At 36.4% G+C, this 24,052-nt stretch overlaps 1 protein-coding gene across 3 annotated transcripts; it reads right to left on the reverse strand.

The window, feature by feature from the left end:
- Positions 1-1,792: 1,792 nt before the first annotated feature.
- On the reverse strand, positions 1,793-24,021 carry LOC149071616 (uncharacterized). 3 transcript variants are annotated; one of them, XM_089247796.1, is made up of 5 exons: positions 23,998-24,021; positions 16,430-16,788; positions 8,916-9,033; positions 5,891-6,118; positions 1,793-4,593 (listed from the first exon to the last, which is right to left on the reverse strand). In XM_089247796.1, the coding sequence occupies exons 2-5, from the start codon at positions 16,750-16,752 to the stop codon at positions 4,486-4,488; spliced, it is 777 nt and encodes a 258-aa protein (XP_089103922.1). In that variant the 5' UTR covers positions 16,753-16,788; positions 23,998-24,021; the 3' UTR covers positions 1,793-4,485. The 3 variants fall into 3 exon arrangements, with proteins under 3 accessions (XP_089103922.1, XP_089103920.1, XP_089103921.1); XM_089247794.1 differs by lacking the exon at positions 23,998-24,021 and adding an exon at positions 21,371-21,635; XM_089247795.1 differs by lacking the exon at positions 23,998-24,021 and adding an exon at positions 20,964-21,205.
- Between the last annotated feature and the right edge of the window lie 31 nt (positions 24,022-24,052).

Genomic DNA, 24,052 nt, shown 5'->3' on the forward strand with positions numbered 1-24,052 from the left:
GAACCGGTTTGCGAATGATAGAAAATCAAACCGCAACTGTGTGAGGGAGGTTTAACCTATTATATATACTTCCAATACCGCATATTCGTGATCATTACATGACTCAGTTGATGTTGAAGACCGTAGTTCCACAACAGAAGAATGGGAGAAATTGTTTCCCAGATAAATTTGGAAAACAGTAGTGCCCGGATATACTGTAGTTCCATTTGTTTTCTCAAATATGGCGATTTCAGCCTTTCTTTTACCAATAATTAACTATAAATATAACCTTTCATTAATTTTTTTTTTCTGGAAATAATTCCAAAATTATTTTTCATAAATTCTGAATTTTCATGGGTGCTGTAATTATCTGTCAATTCTTATTTTCGATTCTGAATTTTCATTAGAGAGAGAGAGAAAAGAGGAAGTTCTTAAATTTTTCATAATTCAATTGTGGTTTTTTATGGATATTTTGCTACAGTGTATGCAGTGATTTTTGGATGCACATTCCCCTCTCCCACAGAATATATAATCAGGGCAGTTATTAAGATACCTCTGGTCCCATTATTATTTAAGCACCGAGAGTCTCGTGTTTCGAAAGAGCAGCCCTGTGTGAGGGAGCTAACCTCTTTAAAGCACAATATCAAATTCAATAATTTGATCAGTGCTGTGATAAATTGAAATAGTCATCTATATGAATTGATATTAATAAAGACAAAAATATTACTATCACCACACCAAGAACAACCAATGGCGTATACACAGAGAGGCCTAGCAGGCTATAGACCAGAACAGCAAGTTCAGAGGGGCGTCAAATTTAGGGAAATGAGTGGCTAAGAAAATTAATAGAATGGGAGAAGGGGTCGGCAAAATTTGTATAACTCAATAAATCCGCCTCTGCCCAGTCAGTAAATGACCTAGAGTTTGCAAGCATGCGAGTGAGCAAAAGTGACTTAGAGAGTGTGCAAGAATATGATTGACCAAACGAGTGACCTAGAGCGTGAGCAGGCATGTGGTTGGCCTACACAGCAAGGGACCAGGTCAGTGAGTGACCTAGAGCTTGTGCAAGTACGTGAGTAACCAAAACAGTGTGCAAGCATGTGAATGACTAAAAGATTGACTCTATAGACATAGTGTACTTGCAAGAGTGGAGAAGATCAAGTGGTGCTTGCACAGGGTAAAAAATTTGAGGAACGAGTAGTCAAGAAAATTAGACTAGAGCAGCGGTTCTCATCCGGTGCTCCATATACACTTCCCAGGGGCTCTGCGGCCACTCAAAGATAATAAAATAAATCAGTAAATTTGATAAACAAACAAGAAAAGAGGCCTAAAGGGTACCGCCATATAAATAATGTACTACAAAGGGCTCCGTCATAGAAATCATACACTGAAAAGGGCTCCGCGAGTCAGAAAAGGTTGAGAATAGCTGGACTACAGAATGGGGGAAAAGGGGCAAAACCCATAAATACGCCTCTGCGAACAATAAATAATTTTCAAAGTGCAGCTAGAACAGATATTTGCGATTATGCTAAGTGCTATAGAAAACATCATGATCATTTTATGGAATTATAAGATGACTTAAATCCCCAGTAACATAGTCATATGGAATACCCAAATCCTTCAGCAGCTAGAAGTCATCACAAAACCATACTTTAATAAGGAACCTAAATTCCCTCAATGGACCATGGAATAAAAAAAAAACACACTTAAACACTAAACTTCTACTTACATTACAACCAGTCACTTACTACCGTCAAATGATAGTCATAAACTAGAGTTTGAAATGTTTCATTCACAAATAAAACAATTTGATAATCAAACTGACTTTTATTCAAAAACAAACAGTAAAAAATACTTTTCATAAAGAGACAAAAAAAAATGTATTTACACAAACAACAGTGGGAAAAAATATGTGTTTTCCCCTTTTCCCCGTTGGTTAACAACACACAATATCCAAAAAAACTGAGTATTTTTTTCACAATATCAAGTCCAGCAAAGAGAGACTAAGGCACTTTTAAGTGCTTATTTTCCAAGTGACGAAAAATCCACATACAAAAACAAAAAGCATTATAAATTATGTTACATAATGTTAAAAATATAGTAGAGTATTTATAGATGTTTATTAATTGATCATAGAATAAAATTGATATACAAATTCGAGTGAAATACAATTCCAGCACAAATCCAATTGCATCTATTTTTAAGTACGCAACGACTTTAAACGATTTCTGACTAGGACTTTCATTCCTCGAAAATTAAAAAATAAAAATTTGCAACAAAGAGAAAAAACACACTTGAGCATTGATACAGTTAAAATGACTAAAATTTCTGAAAAAAAATAAATCAAAATATTGTTTTTATGAACAATCCCAACCACCTTAAAAAAAGTTTAAATGAGTTAAGTAAATTTCTCTATCAAAATTGGTCCACAAGATACCGCAGAAGCATGAGTTAAGTAAATAGGGTTATAGAGATAATGCTCATAAAGAATAAAATCTGAGCAGAGACCATAAACCAGCCATTCTATCACCCGAAAAATGTGAATGACATGAAAGACTCGATAGATACGAAAAAAAAAATTCACATACTATCTAAAAAACATTAAGTATCACATTCTCTTAAAAATACGGCAGTGGTTGAGCAATGTTATTGCCACAACAAAGGCCACTGTTTAACATATAAAGGAGTCTCTGCGATTGTTTGTTCATAAGTTACAATTGTCACCTGCAAATGTAATATTGAATTTGTGATACTGACATTTATGATTGCATATTTGAAGTTGAAGAGAGTTACACAGACTCCTGAGATGGAGAAAACATTCACTTTACAATCAATTATATGAACATATCAGCACAAGAAAGCATTGTGTGTTATTTAAGTCACTCCATAGTTTACATATAGTGTCTCAATCATCATTACACACAAAAACATACATAAAATTTCTGAGTATCAAGAGATAAATTAACAGTACATTTCAAAGTAAATGTTCATAAAGTTGTACAACAATATACAGTATGCGGTAGGATCCAATAATTTAAAAACTTGGTTACTATTTAAGTTGGGGAATTGTACATCAAAACAACTCAGTTAGGCGACGTTTACCAACCTTGCACAGCTTCTGGAAACCTTTCTGAAAAAAATCTGTGATTTACCTGTAGTGTTTTATGCGATGCTGCTTTTATCTCATCTAATAAGACAAAACTATGTCACTCCAGAGTCTGTTGAATCAGTGGAAACAAGTGAACAGCAAAGTAACGTTAAAAACCAATGCACATGTCAGTGAATGACATACCTTAATGGGTAGAACAGCGAACGAAGAGCGCTATTCAGACATTTTACACCCTTTCATGTGTAACAATACTCATAGGGCCCCAGCAGAAAACAATCCTATTCTAGTCATGTAAATTCATTTTTTGTGCATAGCCTTTGAAGTGGACAATAGCAACTTCTACAATGGTGAATTCATCTATAACGTTACTTTATGGTTTACTTATCTCCACTGATTCAGCACAATTTGCTTGAAAATTGTAAAAGCAGCACAAGAGACATTTATGAGGGAAAGCAAAACATAACTTCTAGCAATGGTATCAGGAGCTGTACCAGTGCTTGCAAATGCATTTTGCCACCGAAGATTATTTTGAAGATGGCTGGTTGTTGGAAATTTTATATATTCCATGCCAAGTCTTCAAAAGTTTGAATCCTTCCACATATTATGTTAGGTACAGCAACACTTAGTAAGAATAGGTTAGTAAATTGTTAAAAAAAATAAGACACAAAATATCATTTTACAACAACTATTAAGATCCTGACCTGCATTAGTTTAACCAGCAACACACTTCTCACAAGTTTTGTTTTATCAGCTGATCAATTCTATGATATGAAAAACTAACTCTGTGCCTTTACTGCATTAAATAGCGATCAAAGTAATCCGGGGGGGGGGGGGGGGGGACAAATGAATTCGCAAAAATGCCAAGAAACAGTTTAAATGTTGAGTTACGAATTATAATAATGTTTACACATAGCACCATACAATTAGTTATAGCAGGAGCCAAAAAAAAAAAAAAAAAAAAAAAAAACCCGGCAAGCTTTGTCAAAGTAGTAGCTTCCTAAAGTTAAAAAAAATCCATTTATCGTTAATAATTTAAAGTGAATTTAAACAAAATTAGATCAGATTTATTTTTCTCAAAAGGGACGATCAAAGAAAACTCAAAAATTGTTTCAGAAACATTTGATATGAAATGAAACGTCTACAGCATTTCACGTAGCTATACCACAGACATGTTTTACAAAAGTATTCAAAATCAATGACCTCAGTATCAAGAATATGTTTTTGAACAAAAAATTTTCCATACCGCTGATTTCGATAGCATACAGTGGAAGTGGATCAGGATAATGTCATGGTAAAAGGTATTCATCAGCTCGAGATACACAGTGTCCGTGATGGCTATGTCGTTGATGATCCCAAGCATACGCATCACACAAACAAAAAGAAAACAGTTACACGTCTCACCAGTTCTTTCTGATGTAAAGGTATCCTGCTACTACGCCAACACTTATTAAGGCCAAAGTAGCAATCTTTTTTACAACTGTGTAAACGGTACCAAGAACCTTGCCCTTAAAAAGAGAAGAAAAAGAATTGATTATTACAAGCGTTTTATGCTTAAACTTACCATAAAGTAATTAGTAATGAGGAATAAAAGTGAAATAAAATGCATTTTGTATTACAACATATATTTTATATATGTAGCCTTCTTCATATACCTCATTGGGCATTTTGCATGTTGTAGCCTTCATATTTGGTAATCGTACAATTCTGCTACTTTAGAACGTAGCTGAAACTTTGATAAAGGCATTTACCCCTATTTGAAATGATTGTAAAGTAGAACCTCTCCATAATGAACACCCATGGGGCCAAAAATTTTGTCCACTAACGGGGAGTGTCTGCTATTGTGGAAATACAATACAGAAAGAACCTTGTTTACAACACTTTCACATTTATATGACGTTTGGCTTTGGTTGAAATTGGTTTCTGTATATGTTACTGTACGTAAAAACAATACACAGGTGGCTGTGCATAATCATCAATGGTCCCGATTAAGAAAGTTTTATCAAATTTCACTACATTTTTATCACTTTTACCGGTGATTATGTATAATTCCTAAATAAAGTAGGAAAGTGATAAAAATAAAGAAAAATTTATAACCTTTCATTAAACCAATTAATTATTTTTACCCGTACATGATACATGCGTTACACATATTTTGCAATAAAAATTAAATTAAGATGAGTGTGAAAAAGAAAGCATTCATAGCAACATTATCAGTTATGTTGACATTCTTCACATGTATCAACATGTGCAAACAAAATATTAATTGCCATTCGGAATCAGCATCCAGCACCACAATTAACTGAAAACTAAGGAATTTGTTGTAAAAATGCAATTACACACAAAAAGACGTATGCTTGATAAATATGTGCAATGAATATATTTATGACAGAAATTATATTACGATAATTATGTTCTAAGCCATGAAAATAATCATAATTCTTAAAAAATTCAAGTAAGCATTGTTGAAAATAAGGGGAAAACTGTGGCATTCCATAAAAAAGTTGAGACAGCCAAAATTATGGGAATGTCTCATGAAATAGGGTTATGCGGTCACACATACAATATATGGATAAGTTTCTAGCCTGCGAGCAAAAGAAATACTGCAGATCTGACCAGCAGACTGAAGACGTTGTGCACCTCGGTTATGACCAACCATCAGTAGGGGAAACAGGTATTTTTTCACATATTATACAAGCTAATAACTCTATGCTTGTTGATATTTGAAACTCAATATTCACTGATTATTCCCCTTACGGATGCAATGGGTTAAGCGATCCTAATTTTCAAGAAACTTGCACTCACCCAGCCACCGTGTTCATATACCCATTGGCATATTCTCGCTCTGATGAACTCCTGCGACCACACATACAGAGTATTCGTCAACGGTAACCCATTCTGACGCATAACCCGAACTAACAAGGTAGAACAGAAGCAGAAGAGGGCAAGGACACGTTCAGTGCTGAATCCTTGTCTGAAAAGTTCGATACACAAGTTGAAAAATCCCTCCTTGCTGATTGCATCAAGCTCAACCTATGAACGAATAAAGCAAAAAGACATTAAATTTTTTCCATGCAAATATTTGATAACACTTATTGTGGTAAATTGATATTACAATGATATCTTGGCTAACAAAGATTTTTGTGATTTTTCTGCCTCACTAACAAACATTTTTGTTGCTATGTATGTAGGCCCTAACATAAAACATTTTCATTGTGAGCTGAATTTTAGCACCAATCACAATCACTTCTCTACTGTACACCAACTCCAGTCATATATTGCCATACGATAATTTCCAACCAGTGGAGTTGGGTGGAAGGTTCCATCTGTCTGTTGTTGCCCATGCTCATTAGGTAAAGAATGTCTTTTAAATGTTCTTCTCTAGATTTGAACCAGTGGAACTTGACAACGTTCAAACCCGAGAGAAGATATAGATAAGATATTTCCCCTAACAAGCTTGAGGTGACCACCGATAGACGGCGCTTTCATTTATGTTTGGTGTAGTAGTGGACCTTGACGATCACCTTCATATATGGAAGACAAATATCTTACCACTACACCACTCAGCAATATCAGAATTACTCACTCCAGCCTGATTAACTCATGTCTACCCCAAAAAATTTTTTCTTGATGTACTTCATTTCTCTTGCTGAAAGTTTTTGAACTAATTCATGTAAAATGAAAGATTCGGCAAATAGAAAAGACATAAAAAAAGAGCCTATGAAAGCACACATTCTTCTAGAACAGCGGTTCTCAACCGGTGATCAGGGCTCCGCGGCCACTCCAGGACAATAGAATAAATCAGTAAATCTGATAAATTTTTTAAAAAATGCCTGCGGGGCTGCATCATAAAAATTATATAGTGAAAAGGGCTCCACGAGACAAAAAAAAGATGGAGAACTGCTGTTCTAGTGCAAGACCCTGAGCATCAGCTGAACAGTGTGGACATTCTAGGAGCATATTTTTTCCCATCTCCATGTATCAGACACAGAAATGAGCTGACGAAATCACAAACGGATGGAGACACCTATTAACTCGACTGGGTTTTATCAACACAAGCATTAGTAGACCAAAGATAGTGTCGGCAGTCTACATCAAAGCAAAACAGTGGGTTACAGTATATACAGTACATTAAATACCTCAACTGTTTGCATCGGCAATAAGAGTTTTCCGTATGCAGTTCACACCCCCTTTGCTGTCAAAAGCCGTACTATAAACATGCGCGAGTCTACGCCACAAAGCAAAATGCTGCAGTTCTTTCAAGGTTTTTGATAGCATCTATATAAAACTTTATCCTACACTGTTCTTCGATTAGACTTCTTTCACATTCTTTTTTAACTTTCGCCATCTGTCGTGTTCGGTTCAATTTGTACATTGTTATCTATGTTTATGTACTCCTCAGCACCAGGGCCTTAACTAAGATGTTTGTGGGGGCAGCGACAACATGATTTTGCCACCCCTACCGCTGTTAAATTTGATGATTTTATAAGTGTTTTTGTTCTCACCTAAAATTTGCCTCCCACTAGCTCCCTCCTGCCCTGCTCAGCACTGCGATTATGGAAAGCAGCTTGCATGTAATTTCATATATTATTTAGAAATACAATTCTTAACGATTTTTCCAGAAGAAAAGCTTGCTTTACTGAAAATTTTTTGTTACAGTTTGAAGGAGCAACTGCTCTACTATATGTGACTTAATAAAATCTTGGCATCAATTATGGAAATGGTTTTTGCTAATGCAGGGATGAACGAATCGCAAGTGTCAGATTGCTCCAGCGACTAAAAAATTGGAATTTGCACCTAATATTTTTCGTATATGGTACTTCATTGAAATCAAAGGAAGCAAAAGTTATCTGAAATTATCAAGCATGTCTGCTAGTATATAAAGGGACAAGTAAAAAAAATACAAAATTTTGGACCAATTTCATCAGGGGTGAGAGAGGAGGGAAATGCTTGGTGTCTATATGAAATTCTGCTTACGCCTAATTTTTTTTTGATTTGTCAAACCCTATGCTAATGCATGGGTAAATGATGTGGAACTCACATTGGGAAGCAGAGATTTCATAAAAAAAATTTGTTAAGGGTCATATATAATGTTAAAGTGCTCTTAGTCCAGGAGTTCTCCAACTTTTTCCAGCAGTGGCGCCGCCTTATTTAATAAACAACATTTATCCATGGTGCCCAGAGCAGTTTAACAAAGCATCTCTTTGAAAAATCTTTGTTAGTATCACCGCTCAGCTGCACCCCTGACAAAGGTTTGTGACGCATGGTTTGAGAATCCCTGCCTCAGTCTAGTGTTTGTGTGAAATTTTCCGATAAAAAGGGTACAACTTTACTTTGAGTTTTCGTGTTAGACCGATTCTGTTTATCCAGTTTCTTTAATGTATATTTTGCCATTGAAATCACAGGACCAATCTCTATTATTTCAAATAGGCAAGCTTTATTCAAGCTGTTTTCTTTTATCAAAAGAATAATTTTTAGAGGCAACAGGGATTTTGGAACCGTAAAACTGTTTTGATTACAGTGAAACCTCTCTAAACAAAAACCTTTCAATAAAGCTTTTTTCCCTAGTTCAGAAATTTTCCTGAACCTTAATTAACCTCCATCAGCAGGTTAAACTCTTTGGAGAGAGTCCGTTTTCTGAGAAGTAAACCAAGCATTTTTCAAGTCCTAATACATCTGAAAATTATCATCCTGAAAATTGTCATTGTAATTTTGAAGATGCCATCCAAATATTTTTAATGGGAACTTCTCAAACAGGATCTACAGATTATATATGGCAATAAGAATAAACCAAAGTAAATAAATATACTTTTGAAAGTTCATTTAATACCTGTTGTGCTTTATTTCGAACTTCAGTTGCTTGCTTGCTCTTAGCGAAATCATCAGCAAGCTTACGCAAGTCTCTACCATAAGTAGTCCACTCGTCATTTTTGTAACCATCTGGCGTACTGATAATGAAATGAATTTGTGTTAAAAGAAGGTACAAGAATCCATAAATAATCTAGCTTGAATCATGAACATGTTTTCTGAATCAAAGTGTGTTACTTCCCCCCTCCCCAACAAAATAAAAATGTGGAGGGCTGGTGCTTACTGCCAGTTGTCTGGATAAGAGTTCACCTTTCTATTGGATGAGCCTGATTAGTTTTGAAAACAAATTGGGTGCCATCTGTTGAGGAAGATATATGTCTTTGCTGTGGTCAATCGTAATGATGCAGACCCACAGTGTGTGGAGAGGGACCATTTCATTCAAAATAAGTGCTTATTCATTAATACAACTTAAATAAATAATTAGTTTTCTTACCGTAATATCACAATTATCCAGTATCTGTCCGATGTCATCGACTGTGATGCCATATCGTCTACCAGAAATGTCTATCTGATTGCTTACACTAAATCAACACGTTGCCACGCCATCCTTCCAAAACGAAAAAAGAGAATTTGCAAGATATGTAAGTCTGGCTTGATCGCCGCCTAATTTGTAGCAGCCGCTATGTAACGTGATGGGATCATTATGGTGCTTACTTTTTGTGATCGTTCTTCTCAGTTGATCATCTAGTCAAATCCCAACTCTGCTTGGAGTCTGTGCATCCGAGCTATGGATTCAGGGACGTCTTAAGAGTGACATGAGCCCCGAGCCAAGTGATTTTTTTGCGGTCCTACCTAGCAAATTTACTTGCTTACTCCAGAAAATTTCAACCAGATCTCATTTGTGCGAGGCCCTTTTTTCCCCTTAAGGTGCCCAGGTGGGCCCCATGCGTTAAGACCACACTGTATGGATTAGCTCTCACGTCAGCACATTCCTGTGAATCCACAAATACTGCTTCTTGATGTAAAGAATATCAAATGTAGAAGAAGAAGAGTTGACTCAGTTCAGATGCATCAGAGAGGACGAACGGAATGGATTACTTTCCATCAACTGAACGTGTGCCATTGACAGATCATAGTTTGACGTGATGACGAATTTCTCATTTTGTTAATTTCTAAGCTGTAAAATTAAACATGGTAAATTTTGTAATATTAAAGGTAAATTAATTTGAGTTCATAATCTTGAATCTTATTGCATTGACTTAATTCGTGATACTCCTTTCAATCCTAGTAGTGGTAAGTGGTTTGTCACACTATGAAGTTTGCACAAGCCGATGATATTGATGGCATATTTCTTTCAATGTTTACCTCCTCCTCACAACTAGATCATAGTTACACCATAGATCAATGGAAAGAAATAAGCAGGCGATCGAAGAAGACCTGGGCCATACATGCTGGAAGTTGTATGTGTTATGAACCTCAAAGTTCGGAAACACAGAAAACCAACTTCAGCCAACCACCACTGCAGTGACGGGGAATCCTATTGAAGCGAGTCCGTCACTATGACTGCTCCGCCACCGCAGCAGCTTCAATGTTTACCAGGAAATTGTTGGAAGCTCTACTTGAACTAAGAAAATTCTGAAAATTTACACATTCTCTCATCCAGACGACTGTCAGTAAGCACCCATCCCATCAATGGCTTTATTTGTTTGAGGCGTCAGACCATAATGCTCTGAAATGCCAGGCTAAAACGTGTAAACTAGTAAAAGATAATTTGTATTTCTTTTTAGAACAGTGTTGAAAAATTTTCTTTCAAATAATGTTAATTTCATTTAGTTTGACAATGGCAGATAAAAAAAAAATACAATCCTTACTAGCCTACATCGGGAAAAAAAAGCCCAAACAAAATAGATTGAAATCATTATCTATGACACATTTATCTACAAAGCAATTACATTTTATCACACACAGCCATAATCAATGTTATGTCAATCATTAAGAATCCTGATAAGATAATTGTGATAATCAAACCTGATTATCATATTAAACCTAACATCATTTTTTTTAATGGGAGAATTATGCGGGACTTAATAGAAAAAAAAATTGGACACCAGCCAAATTTTTGAAATGATTTTTTTTGTGAGGGGGAAAAAAGGGTCCCTGATAACCTCTTCTTGTGTCAATAGACATAAATTTTAGAATGTTTTTGTTATCCTCACACACCTTGGGTTATCACTAGAGATATTAAATAATTTTAGTAAAATTTCACAAATAAAAAAAAAATCCAAATATCACAAAAAAAAATTTTTGAATCTGAAATTCTGCAGCACTTATTTGCAAAAATTTTGGAAATAAAATTTTCATGCTAAGAATTTTGCATTTATTTACAAAAAAATTTTTGCATTCATCCACAAAATAATTTCAAATCAAAAAATTTTACATTTACTTGCAAACAAAATTTTTGCATTTACCCATAAAAATATTTTTCAAATGAAAAATTTTGCACTCATTCACAAAAACAAACTAAACAGAACAATTTTTTTTTATAGTTTAATTAGGCGGTAAAATTCTGCATTCAGTTGAAAGTTCCAGAATTCAAGTGCTCAGCAAAATAACTATCGATTTTCACTCCAAAAAGTGCAAATTATCAAGATTTAACAGAAAGTGATAAAAATAAAATTTTTGCATTCATACATTCGAAATGGAAATTTCGCATTTATCGCAACTGTTTTATAAATACTAAACTTATGTACCCCTAGTTATCATGCATAAAAAAATTTTAGGCACCAATTAAAATTTTTTAATTGCCATCACTGTCCAGGATTTTTCAAGCAATTTTTTCCTTAAAAGTTTATTTAAATTGAAAATCTTTATTCAAACTTTTAGTACGTATCAAAAACATTAGACTCATGATGCTAATTAGGTATTAACTATCAATTAATGATCATTAATAACTAGAGAATATGCATAATATCTTGCATACCATATCCACTTGTCTTCACAGCCGATAACACGACACATAACTATCACATATATATTTATCCTATAGGCATGTCCCCATGTTCAAACACTCTTGACTAACCCATGAGGGAATGACATGTGTGATTCAAAATACTCCAGGTGGAGAACAACAGTCAGAGACAGCAAGAGAGAAAAAGGGGAAAAATCAATAATCCTGGGCTGGACATTCTGCACGTACATCCAATGGCTACTTGCCATTGAGAACACCCAATCAGAGTGAGGGCAATGAAATTCATCATGCAGCTGATTGGTAAGAGGGTTAGCTCTATTAGCTGAGGTAAAACTTTTGGGAATGGATCAATAAAACTGAACTGTTGAATATATATGATAAGGTTTTCGCATCAGAGTCCAAACATTAGGTGCTAGCCAAATTGTGCAATGCAGAGCATATTTTTACAACCCCCCTCCCTTTATTATAATAAATAAACCAAATACTTTTTCCAGGACTTAGGTAGGAGCCCTGTCTAGAATTTTTTTTCATGGGGAGAGGTTTCGGTTTTCGTGAAAAGTGGCATTAGGGGAAAACAAAACAATCGAGTAAAGTTCCATGAAAGAAATTCAATGTCAAATTTATGGTTTTAATTTGTATTTTGTAAAAGGATCTACTTTTCAGATACAAAATATTGTGAAAGGGTTGGAAAAACAGACCAGAAAATTTCAGCTACAGACCCGCAGTAAGGACATGTTTCTATGTTGTTAAACAACCTGACGCAATTTCCAAAAATGTTATCTTTGCTTTATTTTATTTTTGACTTGAAAATTTTCATTTAGCAATCATGTGTGTGCAGTTTCAGGTGCCTAACACCAATTTTTCAGATGCCACGGCAAATTGACATGGATTTTTTTCAAGCACTGGCTAAGGCTCACACAATGGAAATTTCTAGATAATAATTGGAATTATTTACACCAGTGCTTGACAAATCAAAGATAATTTGGGCAGCAATATTTTAGGAGCCAAAACCATTTTTTTTCACAGAGGAAAAAGGTACAAAATGATAAGGTTTTTTTTTTTCGGACTTTGAATGTTTGATACACTGAAAGAAAAAAAAATTCAATGTCATCAGGCATTGATTTTGTGTAGTAATAACAGTTGATCCCACTTCAGGGTTTAAGTTACGGTCATATTTTTTGCAAAATGCAAAAGTAGTAGTAGTCACGTTTGCAAAAAATGCGTATAGGAGGTACGAAACGAGTAGACATCCATCTATGAATCATTAGCATTTTACTGAAGCTCCCCCCCACCCCAATTTCCCTTTTTTGCTACAGAAATTTTTTTATCTAGCTTAAACCGTCCCACTTATCTTTCCCGCTTAGTACAACTTATTTTCATGGTCTGAACTATGACTAATACCAGGGCTTGACAAATCCTAGCTGCCACGTTACCATGACAACTCAAACATTGATCACCTATAACATACTGCAGAGATGTCATTGACACGTTATAACGCATCAAATACCCTGAATTTCTGAAAAGGACACGTAAAAATTTTGTTCACGCGTCCTCCGGGATGCGTTCTTTCCTAGTTCTGAGAAGAAAAAAGTCCCCAACTTTTTTTATCATGATCGTGCGACCTTGAAAAACTGGTTTTACTACTTTGTACACTGTACTGTATTGATATACACGCGGGTTGTTGAAGAATAAAGCTGGGTTTTCCTAGGAGCAGGTTTCCTGTGTTGCGCACAATGTAATTCGCCTAGCGTGACACGCCGTCCACTCGCCAATAAGAAAAGCAGCATGACCGTTTTCCTACAGAGCACAATATGCCTCACAACAGCGCTTTACGTCGGGCATGATTGGCCCACTGCTTCTGGAGGAGTCAAATGCGCCGTGCGCCGCTGGTTTTGCCGATGTTCTCTTCATTCTCTCTCTTTAGTGTTTTCTTTCGCTTCCCTTCAAACCGGAGCATGCAGACGACAGAGTAGCTGATGCCAAGGCCATGTACTATAATTTAGCCGCCCTGATCTGAAGCGCCATGCTAGAAAAACACAAACGTGTAGCTTAATTATGTGACACGTTTCTGCCGGCGTAAAATGGCCTAATTCGGTTCACGCTGTGCAAAAAACTTATTCCTAGGAAAACCCGGCTTAAGATGAGGGATATTTGGCTGCTTCATTGAATGAGTGGCCGTGTACAGAAGTTTCAAATTTCGGATTTTTATTACCCTGCAGATTTTTTCCTTTCTGGTTATATACGGGAAATTACGGTACTTTCGCAGCTATCGGCCGGCATTCAAAGACAGCGTCTCTACAGCATAAATTCGTCTTGTTCCTACAATATTGCGAATGCGCTTTTTTTTTAAAAATCGTAAAGGATTGGAACGGCCGTTCAAATTGTAAAACCTTCCTGATATTGTGGAAAAAAACTGAATCTGTAAAAATTCGACCTTGAATATCCAGTTTTGTCACCTAGCTGCTATGCAGTAATCACTGTTTCACATCGAGAAATCACGGATGTGTAAGCCGCATCGGCTTTTGGAGGGGCAAAGTATGAACAGGGAATCAGAAGATAAGTGTCTGAGAGAGAGAGAGAATCTGATTAGCTTTAAATTTGATCAGAAGGGAATTTATACATTGATTAATAGTGAATATATAAATGTGTGCCTTCAACTGTTAATTAAAGTGGATCCTGCTTATATTAATATAACGTCTTTTGAAAAACGTTATAAATACGAAAACACTTTAAACGGGAAATCTCAATGAGAATTACTTATTGTTAGGGCCACGGAAATAAGTTCATACATTCTAAATGGGAGAAACGTTATAAGTGGGATCAATTGCATATTTGTTTTAGATTTATTACATGTGCGGAATTCCATACATTAAATTCTCAGTGCTAATGAGCTTCTTTTTGCAAGTTTTTCCTACTAGTAGACAATGAAAGTAAATGAACCATAGAACATGTTTTTAGAAATGTACTTGATTCACAGATACCTTCTTCTCTTACCCGAACATGGCCCACCGTTCAGTCGCAACAAAGTGCTGCCTGGGGCATACTGGAAGAAAATTCATAGAGATACCAATGAATTATGGGGAGGGGGGGGGGCATATTTTTTTTCAAGATAAATTTTTTTTAGGAGGGACCCACTTTCACTCAAAGGGACCCAGATTTTTCAAATAACCTGGGTCCCAGGACCCAATTAAATTAAGAGTCCAGTGGCATCTCTGGTCATACTGTGTATCACCCAGTCTTAACATTCAATAGTTTTTTTTAAACTTTCACCATTAAGCCTAGTTAATCAGGGTTCTATTGTGTAGTAGTCACCGATTTATGAAAAATAATCAGCTATATACAGGATGATTATGATTAAAGTTTTGATTCCAAAGCTATACAATAAGAACTACTGATCAGAATGACTTAGAAAATTTGCATGGATACTCCTGAAGCAATGGAAATTTCTTTGGCAAAAGAAAAGGAAAAAGTGCAAAATGTGCAAGTAGATGATGGTCAGCAGTAGGCCTATAATCCATGTTGTGCCACCACATCATTTCGACAATTCAACAGCATCAGTGTGGCAATATTCTGATGGATAGCACATCCTTTATCAAGATACACATTGCAATCAATGCAATACCAGCAAAGCAGCTGCTGAAAGCTAACCATTATGACAATAACAGGATGACACGACACCTGGCCGGCTGCCAGGTGTCACACAGTGGACAACATATATTTAATATTTTTTGAATAAGTTGTACATATTTGTTCAATAACTTCATTTTTGTGGTTTACCATAATTATGAAATTGTGCAATGATAACTAAGTTGTAATTTTGTCCTGACTGGCTGTCTTTTCTATTCTGCAAGTAAATTTCCCATGTGATGGAAACAGTAGTTAATTTTACATTTCTAGATATTTTTACCCCTTTGCTATATACAAAATTCCATTGCTTCAGGAATATTCATGTAAATTTTGAAATAATTCTGGCAATGGCTTTTTTACAGTGTTTTGAAATCAGAACTTGAGTTATAATCACCCTGTATATCATAAATCATTGCTAATTAATCTGCATTATTTGTGGTTCATTAAATACATTATATTCACCTAATTTTATCAGTTTTTGCAAAATAGCTTCCCAATTAAGCATACTGAAAGTAACTGAAGAAAACACCTTTATATCATATGGTTAATAATGACACATTAAGAATTTTCAAACACAAAGTAATTCATTGAGTTGAGTATAATTAAATTGCAAAAGTTGGTTTTTGTTGAAATGTAAGAAATATTTATACATTAATTAATATGGAAATAGTGTTAATTACAATAACAAACATTTTAATTTTATTAATTATTAAAAGTTTGTGAATGATTTTTCAGAAATTTTATTGTTTTAATGTTAATGCTATTTAAACCAAAAAAAAACAGGGTTTTTTACCAACCCTGCATTGAAGGCAGTACTGCATATTTCACTTGCCCCCACCCCCCAGATCCGCACCTGGTCATGGCAGGATTTGTCTAGCACTCATTTACAAATTTATTCCTAGTTTAACTTTCATGAATCATGGAAATTAAAATTTTCTCACCCGACGCCAAGAGATTCAGCACTTTCGTATTCTGCTCGCTGTCCTTGTCTGAAATGCAGGTGATTGTTAGCAGTGTCGTTCTCGTCCCTGAAGTCGGTTCCTTCAGCAGCAGCGGCCGAATCACCCCGCTCGTTGAACGAAGATGACTCCAAAGGATCTGCTGGGAGACCCTCAGATTCGAACTCCTCCCTCACGAAGTTATGGAAGAGAATCTGCCCTCCTTCTTCGACGTCGAGTTTTGACGGTGTGTATAAAGGGATTGCAGCAAGAACCAGGCTCCTCATAAGAGGAGAATTGTTCATTGAAAATCTGTCCCTTGCCATGATAAGGCTTGATCATTTACCACACAGAGCTATTCACTGGAAGAGGGAAAAAAAAGGTATCACAAGATGCAGTAAAAATAATGATAACCATAATGACCTAAAAGCAGGGAAATAACAGAGGCCTGCATAAATTTCAAATATCACTTACTGAAACTGTTTTCAATAATAAATAAGAACATATACAAATAATACAAATAAATACAAATAATCTGATAAAACAAAATAATTTTATCATAAATTTATCTCATCATATGTGACCTCTCTTTTGCGGATACTAATGGGACAAAAAAATTTGTCCGTAAAAGAGGGGTTTGAAATGCATACATTTATTATACAAAGGGAAACTATTATTTGGCTATAAAAGAGGGGTGTCCATTAATTTGGGGGGGGGGATTTCACTGTACAGAGGTTTGTTGACTATAGCAAGGTACTCTGTGAATCTCCCCTCCCATACACACATCTGAATAAACCAAAATCATTTTATACATGAGCATATTCCAAGTCAGGGCTTGACTAATCCTAGCTGCCAGGTTGTCATGGTAAATTAAAAAAGTCGACACTGCTGAAAAACAGAAATTTTTCAGTGATGAAATGAGGACCATGCAAAATTATAATACTGTCAATGTATAAGAAACCTCTCCTATTTATGGGACCAAATTTTTGGCAAAAACGAGTTCCTCACACATAAGTTAAAATACTTTTTTTTTCAAGCCGAAACAAATTTTTTTACAAATTTTGTTTTCATTAAATTGAATAAGTAGAAGGTCCTCCTTCTGGTTGCTCACTGACCTGATATTCCCCCCCCCCCCTCCCCAGTGGGATAATTATGGGGGGGGGGACTGAACTGCTGCCCAGGGTGGCAATTTGAAGGATTGGCCAAGAAAATTAGAATGGGGGCAAAATTGATATACCCCTCAATATACACTCTGCCCAGACAGTTAGGTCAGTGAGTGACTAAGAAAGCGTCCTAGAGAGTTTGCAAGCATGTAAGTGAGCAAAAGAATTACCTAGAGTATGTGCAAGCTTTTGAATGACCAAAAGAGTAAAAGCATGCCAATGGCCAAGAGAGACCTAGAGTGCGTGCAAACATATGAATGACCAAAAAAGTGGCCTAGAGCGAGTACAAACATGTGAATAACCAAAAAAGAGCTCTACAATGCATAGAAACATGTGAATGACCAAAAGCATGAAAGAGTGATCTAGAGCGCATGGAAGCTTGTGAATGGCCAAAAATAGTGAACTACAGTGCATGCAAAGATGTGAATGACCTTCAAAAGAGTGATCTAGAGTGTGCACAAGCTTATGAATCCCCAAAAGTGACCCACATAACACATGTAAATGACCCAGAGCATGTGTGTAAAGATACAAATGATCAAAAGTGACACAGTGAGGAAGCATGTCAGCGAGAAATCAAAAGAGATGTGCAAGCATGTGAATGACTAAAAAGGTTACTTAAAGAGTTGTGAGCATGGGAGTGACCAAAAGAGTGACTCAGAAACACAAATGCACTTACAGGAGTGAAGGGAGGCCAGCACAGGGTGGCAAATTCTGGGAAAGTGGTCGACAAACTAAAAATGTAGACTAGAATGGGAGAAGGGTGGCAAAACCATATAAATGCACCTCTGCTCTCTCTCTTCCCCCTTAAATACTTGTCTGGGTATCCAACTTGAGCAGGTTTTACTGTACACCACCAATCCAAAACATTACACAGTGAAGCTCCTCTACACGGCCACTCGGCGTTTCACAAAAAGTGGCTGCCTGCGGAGGTGACAGGAAAAGCACATTTCAGGAGTGGTGACAAGCAATGGTTTTCATGTCACTAAAAAAATCTTATGCCCAATTTACATACAATGGTCATAAAACAGATACATATGTAATGAAACCTCGCTACAACAATACTCAATGTAAAGATAAATCCCTCTACAATGTAATTTTTCAAATATTGTTTGGAACAGTTTATAACCTGTAATGCTTAACTTCTCTTGATACAACGATATCCTTTACTATAATAAAACCATCTATAACAATATTTTCTAGGAAAATTCTGAAATCGCTACAACTTTTATTATTTTTTGATTGAAATATCTTTCATTTAGTATTATTACTTATATTATATATATAACCCTTGTCACATGTTTCAGTTCTTCCGATGACGTCTAATAATATCAATGTATGCATCACCTTATAACTGAAAGTGTTAAGTATTGCTACTTTCTGTGCGATACACCAGAGTGTATTGCCATAAACTCCTTTACAGTTGCAATACACACAGGTCTGTCTTAAGAGCATCATGGGGCCCCCCCGGGCCAAGTGATTTTTCTGAGGCCCCAGCTGGTAACTTCTGGAAACATTCAACTACTTCTCGTTTTTCTGAGGCCCCTCTTCTCTAGAGGTGCCCGGGTGGGCCCATGCATTAAGACGGCACTGAATACACAGCTAACTGAAATTCTTTTATCAGCTAATCAATTAGAATATTTTGCAGAGAATAAATACTCAAAAGCACATTTTTTGGCGATACCAAAAACGTCAATTTAGAAAAGTTGCCATTAGCAATGATAATTGTAGATTTTTAAAGATAATTCCTCTACAAAGATATTTTTTCTTGGTTCGGTATCGTTACATCATCAAGATTTCACTGTCTCATGCAGAACTTGAAATACCAGATTATCCGATCAATTCCTTAATCTGTATATTACCCCGGATCTGTTCTTTCTTTACAGCAAGTACTGTACATATCCTTCCATCACATTTTTTTTACTACCTCACTGTTTCTCTACTGAATCTCTGAAGAAAGTATCCTCAAAGTGAGTAGTATGAAAGCATCCTCTAGAGTGCATGCAAACATGAATAACCAAAAGAGTGACCTAGAACGTGTGCAAACATGTGAATAACCAAAATGTGACCTAGAGCATATAACATGTGAATGATACAAAAACGTGAAAGAGCGATCTAGAATGCACGCAAGCTTTTGAATGGCCAAAAACAGTGAACTAGAATACATGCAAAGATGTGAATGACCAAAAGAGTGATCTAGAGTGTACACAAGCTTATGAATCTCCAAAAAGTGACCTATAATGACAAAAAGAATGACCTGTAACACATAAGATGTGAATGACCAAAAGAACGACCCAGAGCATGTGTAAAGACGCAAATGACCAAAAGAGTGACACAGTAAGGAACCATGTCAGTGAGAAATCAAAAAAAGGTGTGCAAGCATCTCTCAAAGCCAAAACTTCCACATCCTTTACCTATTCAGTAAAGATCATAGACTATTTGTTTGGTTTACAGTCACTCCGGAAGTAAATTTTCAAACACTCACCAGCTAGCAGCAATCATATAGCATTCGCCTTTGTCATCCTAATTACAAATGTTTCTAACCTGATGGCCTCATACGTGAACAGAAAATCTGATTGATCCTAAAAAGTATTTTTGTGGATGTATAAAGATTAAACAAAAAGAACTACCAGCTCTGAATGCACCAGGAAGAAGAAAAAAAACTCACAAGAACTCATTTTTTTTAAACTCTTATCTACAAGGAAGTGGGCCACGGACTACATACAGAGGTGATTTTTGTATTATGTCTATGGATATAGAAGCGTCCTCTCCACTTGTCAATACAAGATTCATCGAAAGACTGGTTATTTGTGGAGATGAAGATTACAAGGAAGAAAATTCATCACTGCCCCCCCGGGGACTCGAACCCCGGTCTCTCGCTTGCCGGACGAGTGCTCTATCATCTAAGCTATGGAAGCAGATAGAATATTTCAACCTAGGAGCGTATATATATATATGTTGAAAGGCACCGTACATGGACGGCGTCAACAATCAACTAATATGGCCATCTGGTTGGCCTTTGTCATTCACGAGCTATTAGTTGATTGTTGACGCCGTCCATGTACGGTGCCTTTCAACATATATATATATATACGCTCCAAGGTTGAAATGTTCTACCTGCTTCTATAGCTTAGATGGTAGGGCACTCGTACGGCAAGCGAGAGACCGGGGTTCGAGTCCCCATGGGGGCAGTGATGAATTTTCTTCCTTGTAATCTTCATCTCCATAAATAACCAGTCTTCCAATTAATCTTGTATGTCTATGGAGTCTATTGTCCATTCCGAGGGGGGTGGCCGCCTAGGGGACTCACTGTATTTAGTTTGATCCCATCAATATTTTCATCTCGATTAAATAAAAAAAAGAGGATCAGTGCTTACCATTTCACACAACACTCCAAAAACAAAACTCCCGATAAACTAGAGGGAACAAAGAAGCGCATTAATGAAGCTTGTAAAAAAATTTCTAACAGGCATTTGATTTAAAAAAAAAAAAATTTAACCACGTGTTCGAATCTTGGCAGTCATCCCGAGATCTTAATCGCGCAAAACACGCTAATGTAGCTTATAAATAACAACAAAGAAGCGACCACCAGCTGGTCGCGGCTGCATGTTGCAACTTGTTGTGCAATGGCGCGGAGGAGTAGTAGTTATGCCCGGGAAATACGAAATCAAAACGCGGACTATGCAACAACATCAGCGCATTTAATTGAGAATTTAATCGGAAAATTGAGCACAAATTAATCATGAAATATTCACATATAAAAGCATTTATCAATGTACTATACCTTGAAAAACAAAAGGCTATCCTTTGCGTGTGTAGATCACTTTCCAAGCTCGTACGTGACTCACAATAAACAAGAGCTATTTTTACAAAAAATAACTAGTTCTAGCTATTCTAGTAGCTGTATTTTTCGAGCGTATTCGGTATTAAACATTATTTCATTTTAAAAAAAAAATTAACTTCTATAACAATAGCACCATCAACTAACGCTGGATTTGATATGAAACCAATCTAAAAAAAAACACAAAACAAGCCGAGAGAAAAAAAAAAGCACATCTGACTAGTGTCGCCCCCGGACGACTTTTCTGCGAAACTCGTGCCCAGATCCTAGACGTTAGAGAGCTATAACACCTCCGATTGGTTACTTTTCTCGAAACGGCACGCCTTTTTAGATTACGTCATAAGATATTTTTTTTTTTTTTCTCTTTCAATGCTTCTCTACGATCTAGGAATAGGACAGATAAAGAGAGTCCGGGTTAGACACGCCTAAATTATACTACGTCACGAGTTTGTTTGTCTCTCTCATTGCTACTTCTATTATCTATATAGGAATGGGCAGATGTCCTTGGTGAAATGACTAACGATGATGTAATCGTGACGTAACAGATTTTTCTTTTTGGAATTTCTGATAAACAGGAACTAGGGATAACTTTCAGTTTCCAGTGGCGTCTCAACGACGAAATTAAGTTGGGGGGGGGGGGGGGGGTCCTGGTGGTCATTCTGTTTTTTCATTCTAAATTCTGTTTTTATTTCTTTTATTGCAAATTTGTTCAAAAGTTTTACAACTGAATTGCAAACTGAGTAGGCTCCAGAAATTTCAATTTTCTTGCTCGGGGCCTGCGTTTTCCCAGTGCTTAACAGTTTACTGTCATCGTGCACATTTACCATAACACAACCTTGAGCGGGGTAGGCCTACCCCACTGTGAGATTTTTAATCTATAGATAGTTATATCCTAATAAATAGTTTCCAAAATTTTTTGTCCCCCCACTTTCTTCATAATTGTTTTTATTGTATCTCTTCCCCCAAACTACAGCAATCCCATATGGGATCCTACTTTAAACCCACAGCTTTTAACACTCCCCTGAATCATCCCATCGTCCACCAGGGAGCAGCAATATTGCCAGCTTTGATGAAACACTGCTCTAAACGGCGTAGTTTCCCAAACTTTCATATTCATCTGACCTCTTTCGCTCAAACCGAGCAACAAACACTCTGGTGTACCGACATGGACAATTTACTATCAATTCAGTTGTGCCGTAACTAGGCAGGTGCAACAAGTGCACCCGCACAAGGCCAACTTGGAAGGGGCCCAGAATGGTCTTAAATACAAATTCTTGCACAGCACTGTGTGTACCTAACAGTTCGAATGCATATATAGAATTGTGTGTGAGTTTTTAGCGCTGCATATTACCAGTTCTGAGTGAAGTTTTTAAATATTTGTACTAATTATAGGCCAGTTGTTTTCTGTAGCAAGACTTTTTAATGGGGAGATAGGTTTGCATTCGTGCCCCCAAAACTGGGAACACCAGAAAACCAACTTCATTGCCCCTCTGCTTCGAATTTTTTTTCCTCATTGCCCCCCCCCCCTCCTGAGCTATTCCACAGGATCCTAAATAAATTATATTGTTAACTATCATGGAAACCCCCCCCCCCCAGGGGGCTGTATGTGCATTTTGGGAAACACTGGCGAAAAATACATTGATATTTTTCAATATGAAAAATTCATATGTAGTCAATCCCCAGGCTCTCAGGGTAGAGTTTGGTCAGCCTTTCTTCTTGTGTGTGTGTTGGGGCTCTCATTACTATAGGCAAAGAAATTTCTGAGAGCAAGAGCATATTGAAAATTACATTTATCTTCCATGCCCCCTAACCCATCCTGCAGGAAGGTCTGCTAAGTTGGTGTCTTTGGTAGCCCCCTCCCCCTTAAAAGTGAATTTATACTGGAAAAAAAAATAGTTGAGAATCTCAGAATCATCCTGCCCCAAATGGCTAGAGTCTTGTCAATCTCCCCCTTGTGGAGGAGCGGGGTATGCATAAAAGTTCTTAGACCTTGAAAGTGTGTAGGAAAGCAGATTCAAATCCTAAGCATTCCATTTCACTCAGTAGATTTACAATTATACACTGTGAATAAATATTAAAAAACAATATTTAATGCCGAATGGGATTAATGAAAAACTTCTATTAAAAAAAACTTGAAATCACATCAGAATACTATCAGAGGCCTATTAACAGATTAACAGGTTGGAGGGGCACTAAACCAGCAAATGGTCCGCATAAACCCCCCCCCCCCTCCCAAAATAACTTTTAAAACAATACAATTTCTGATTTGGCAGAATCATTAATTGCAATCGACTACGTTTGTATTATTATGCATTACATTGACGATTCCCTCCTCAATTTAAACCAATTATATGAATTTTGTTGATAGGTTTTGGTAAAAAGGTAGGAAAAGTAAGACAAAACCGAGAAAGTAGGACTTGTCGGAGTCTCTGATGCTCGGACACAGTGTTTTTTGGGCATGGAACCAAGCAACCACGAGTCTAAAACATTTCTCACCAGGGGTGTATGCAGAATTGACCTTTGGAGGTTAAAAAAAAGAATTACTTCAAGAGAAATTTTGAGTTTCTAACCTTTGAATTAACGGAAATTTTGACAGCATATAAAGGTATTTTCTTCCGACATTCT

This window comes from Pholcus phalangioides, unplaced genomic scaffold, assembly GCF_987345545.1.
Source record: "Pholcus phalangioides strain wild (caught in Gottingen) unplaced genomic scaffold, Ppha-v1.0 ptg000018l_1, whole genome shotgun sequence".
Taxonomy (NCBI): Eukaryota; Metazoa; Arthropoda; class Arachnida; order Araneae; family Pholcidae; genus Pholcus; species Pholcus phalangioides.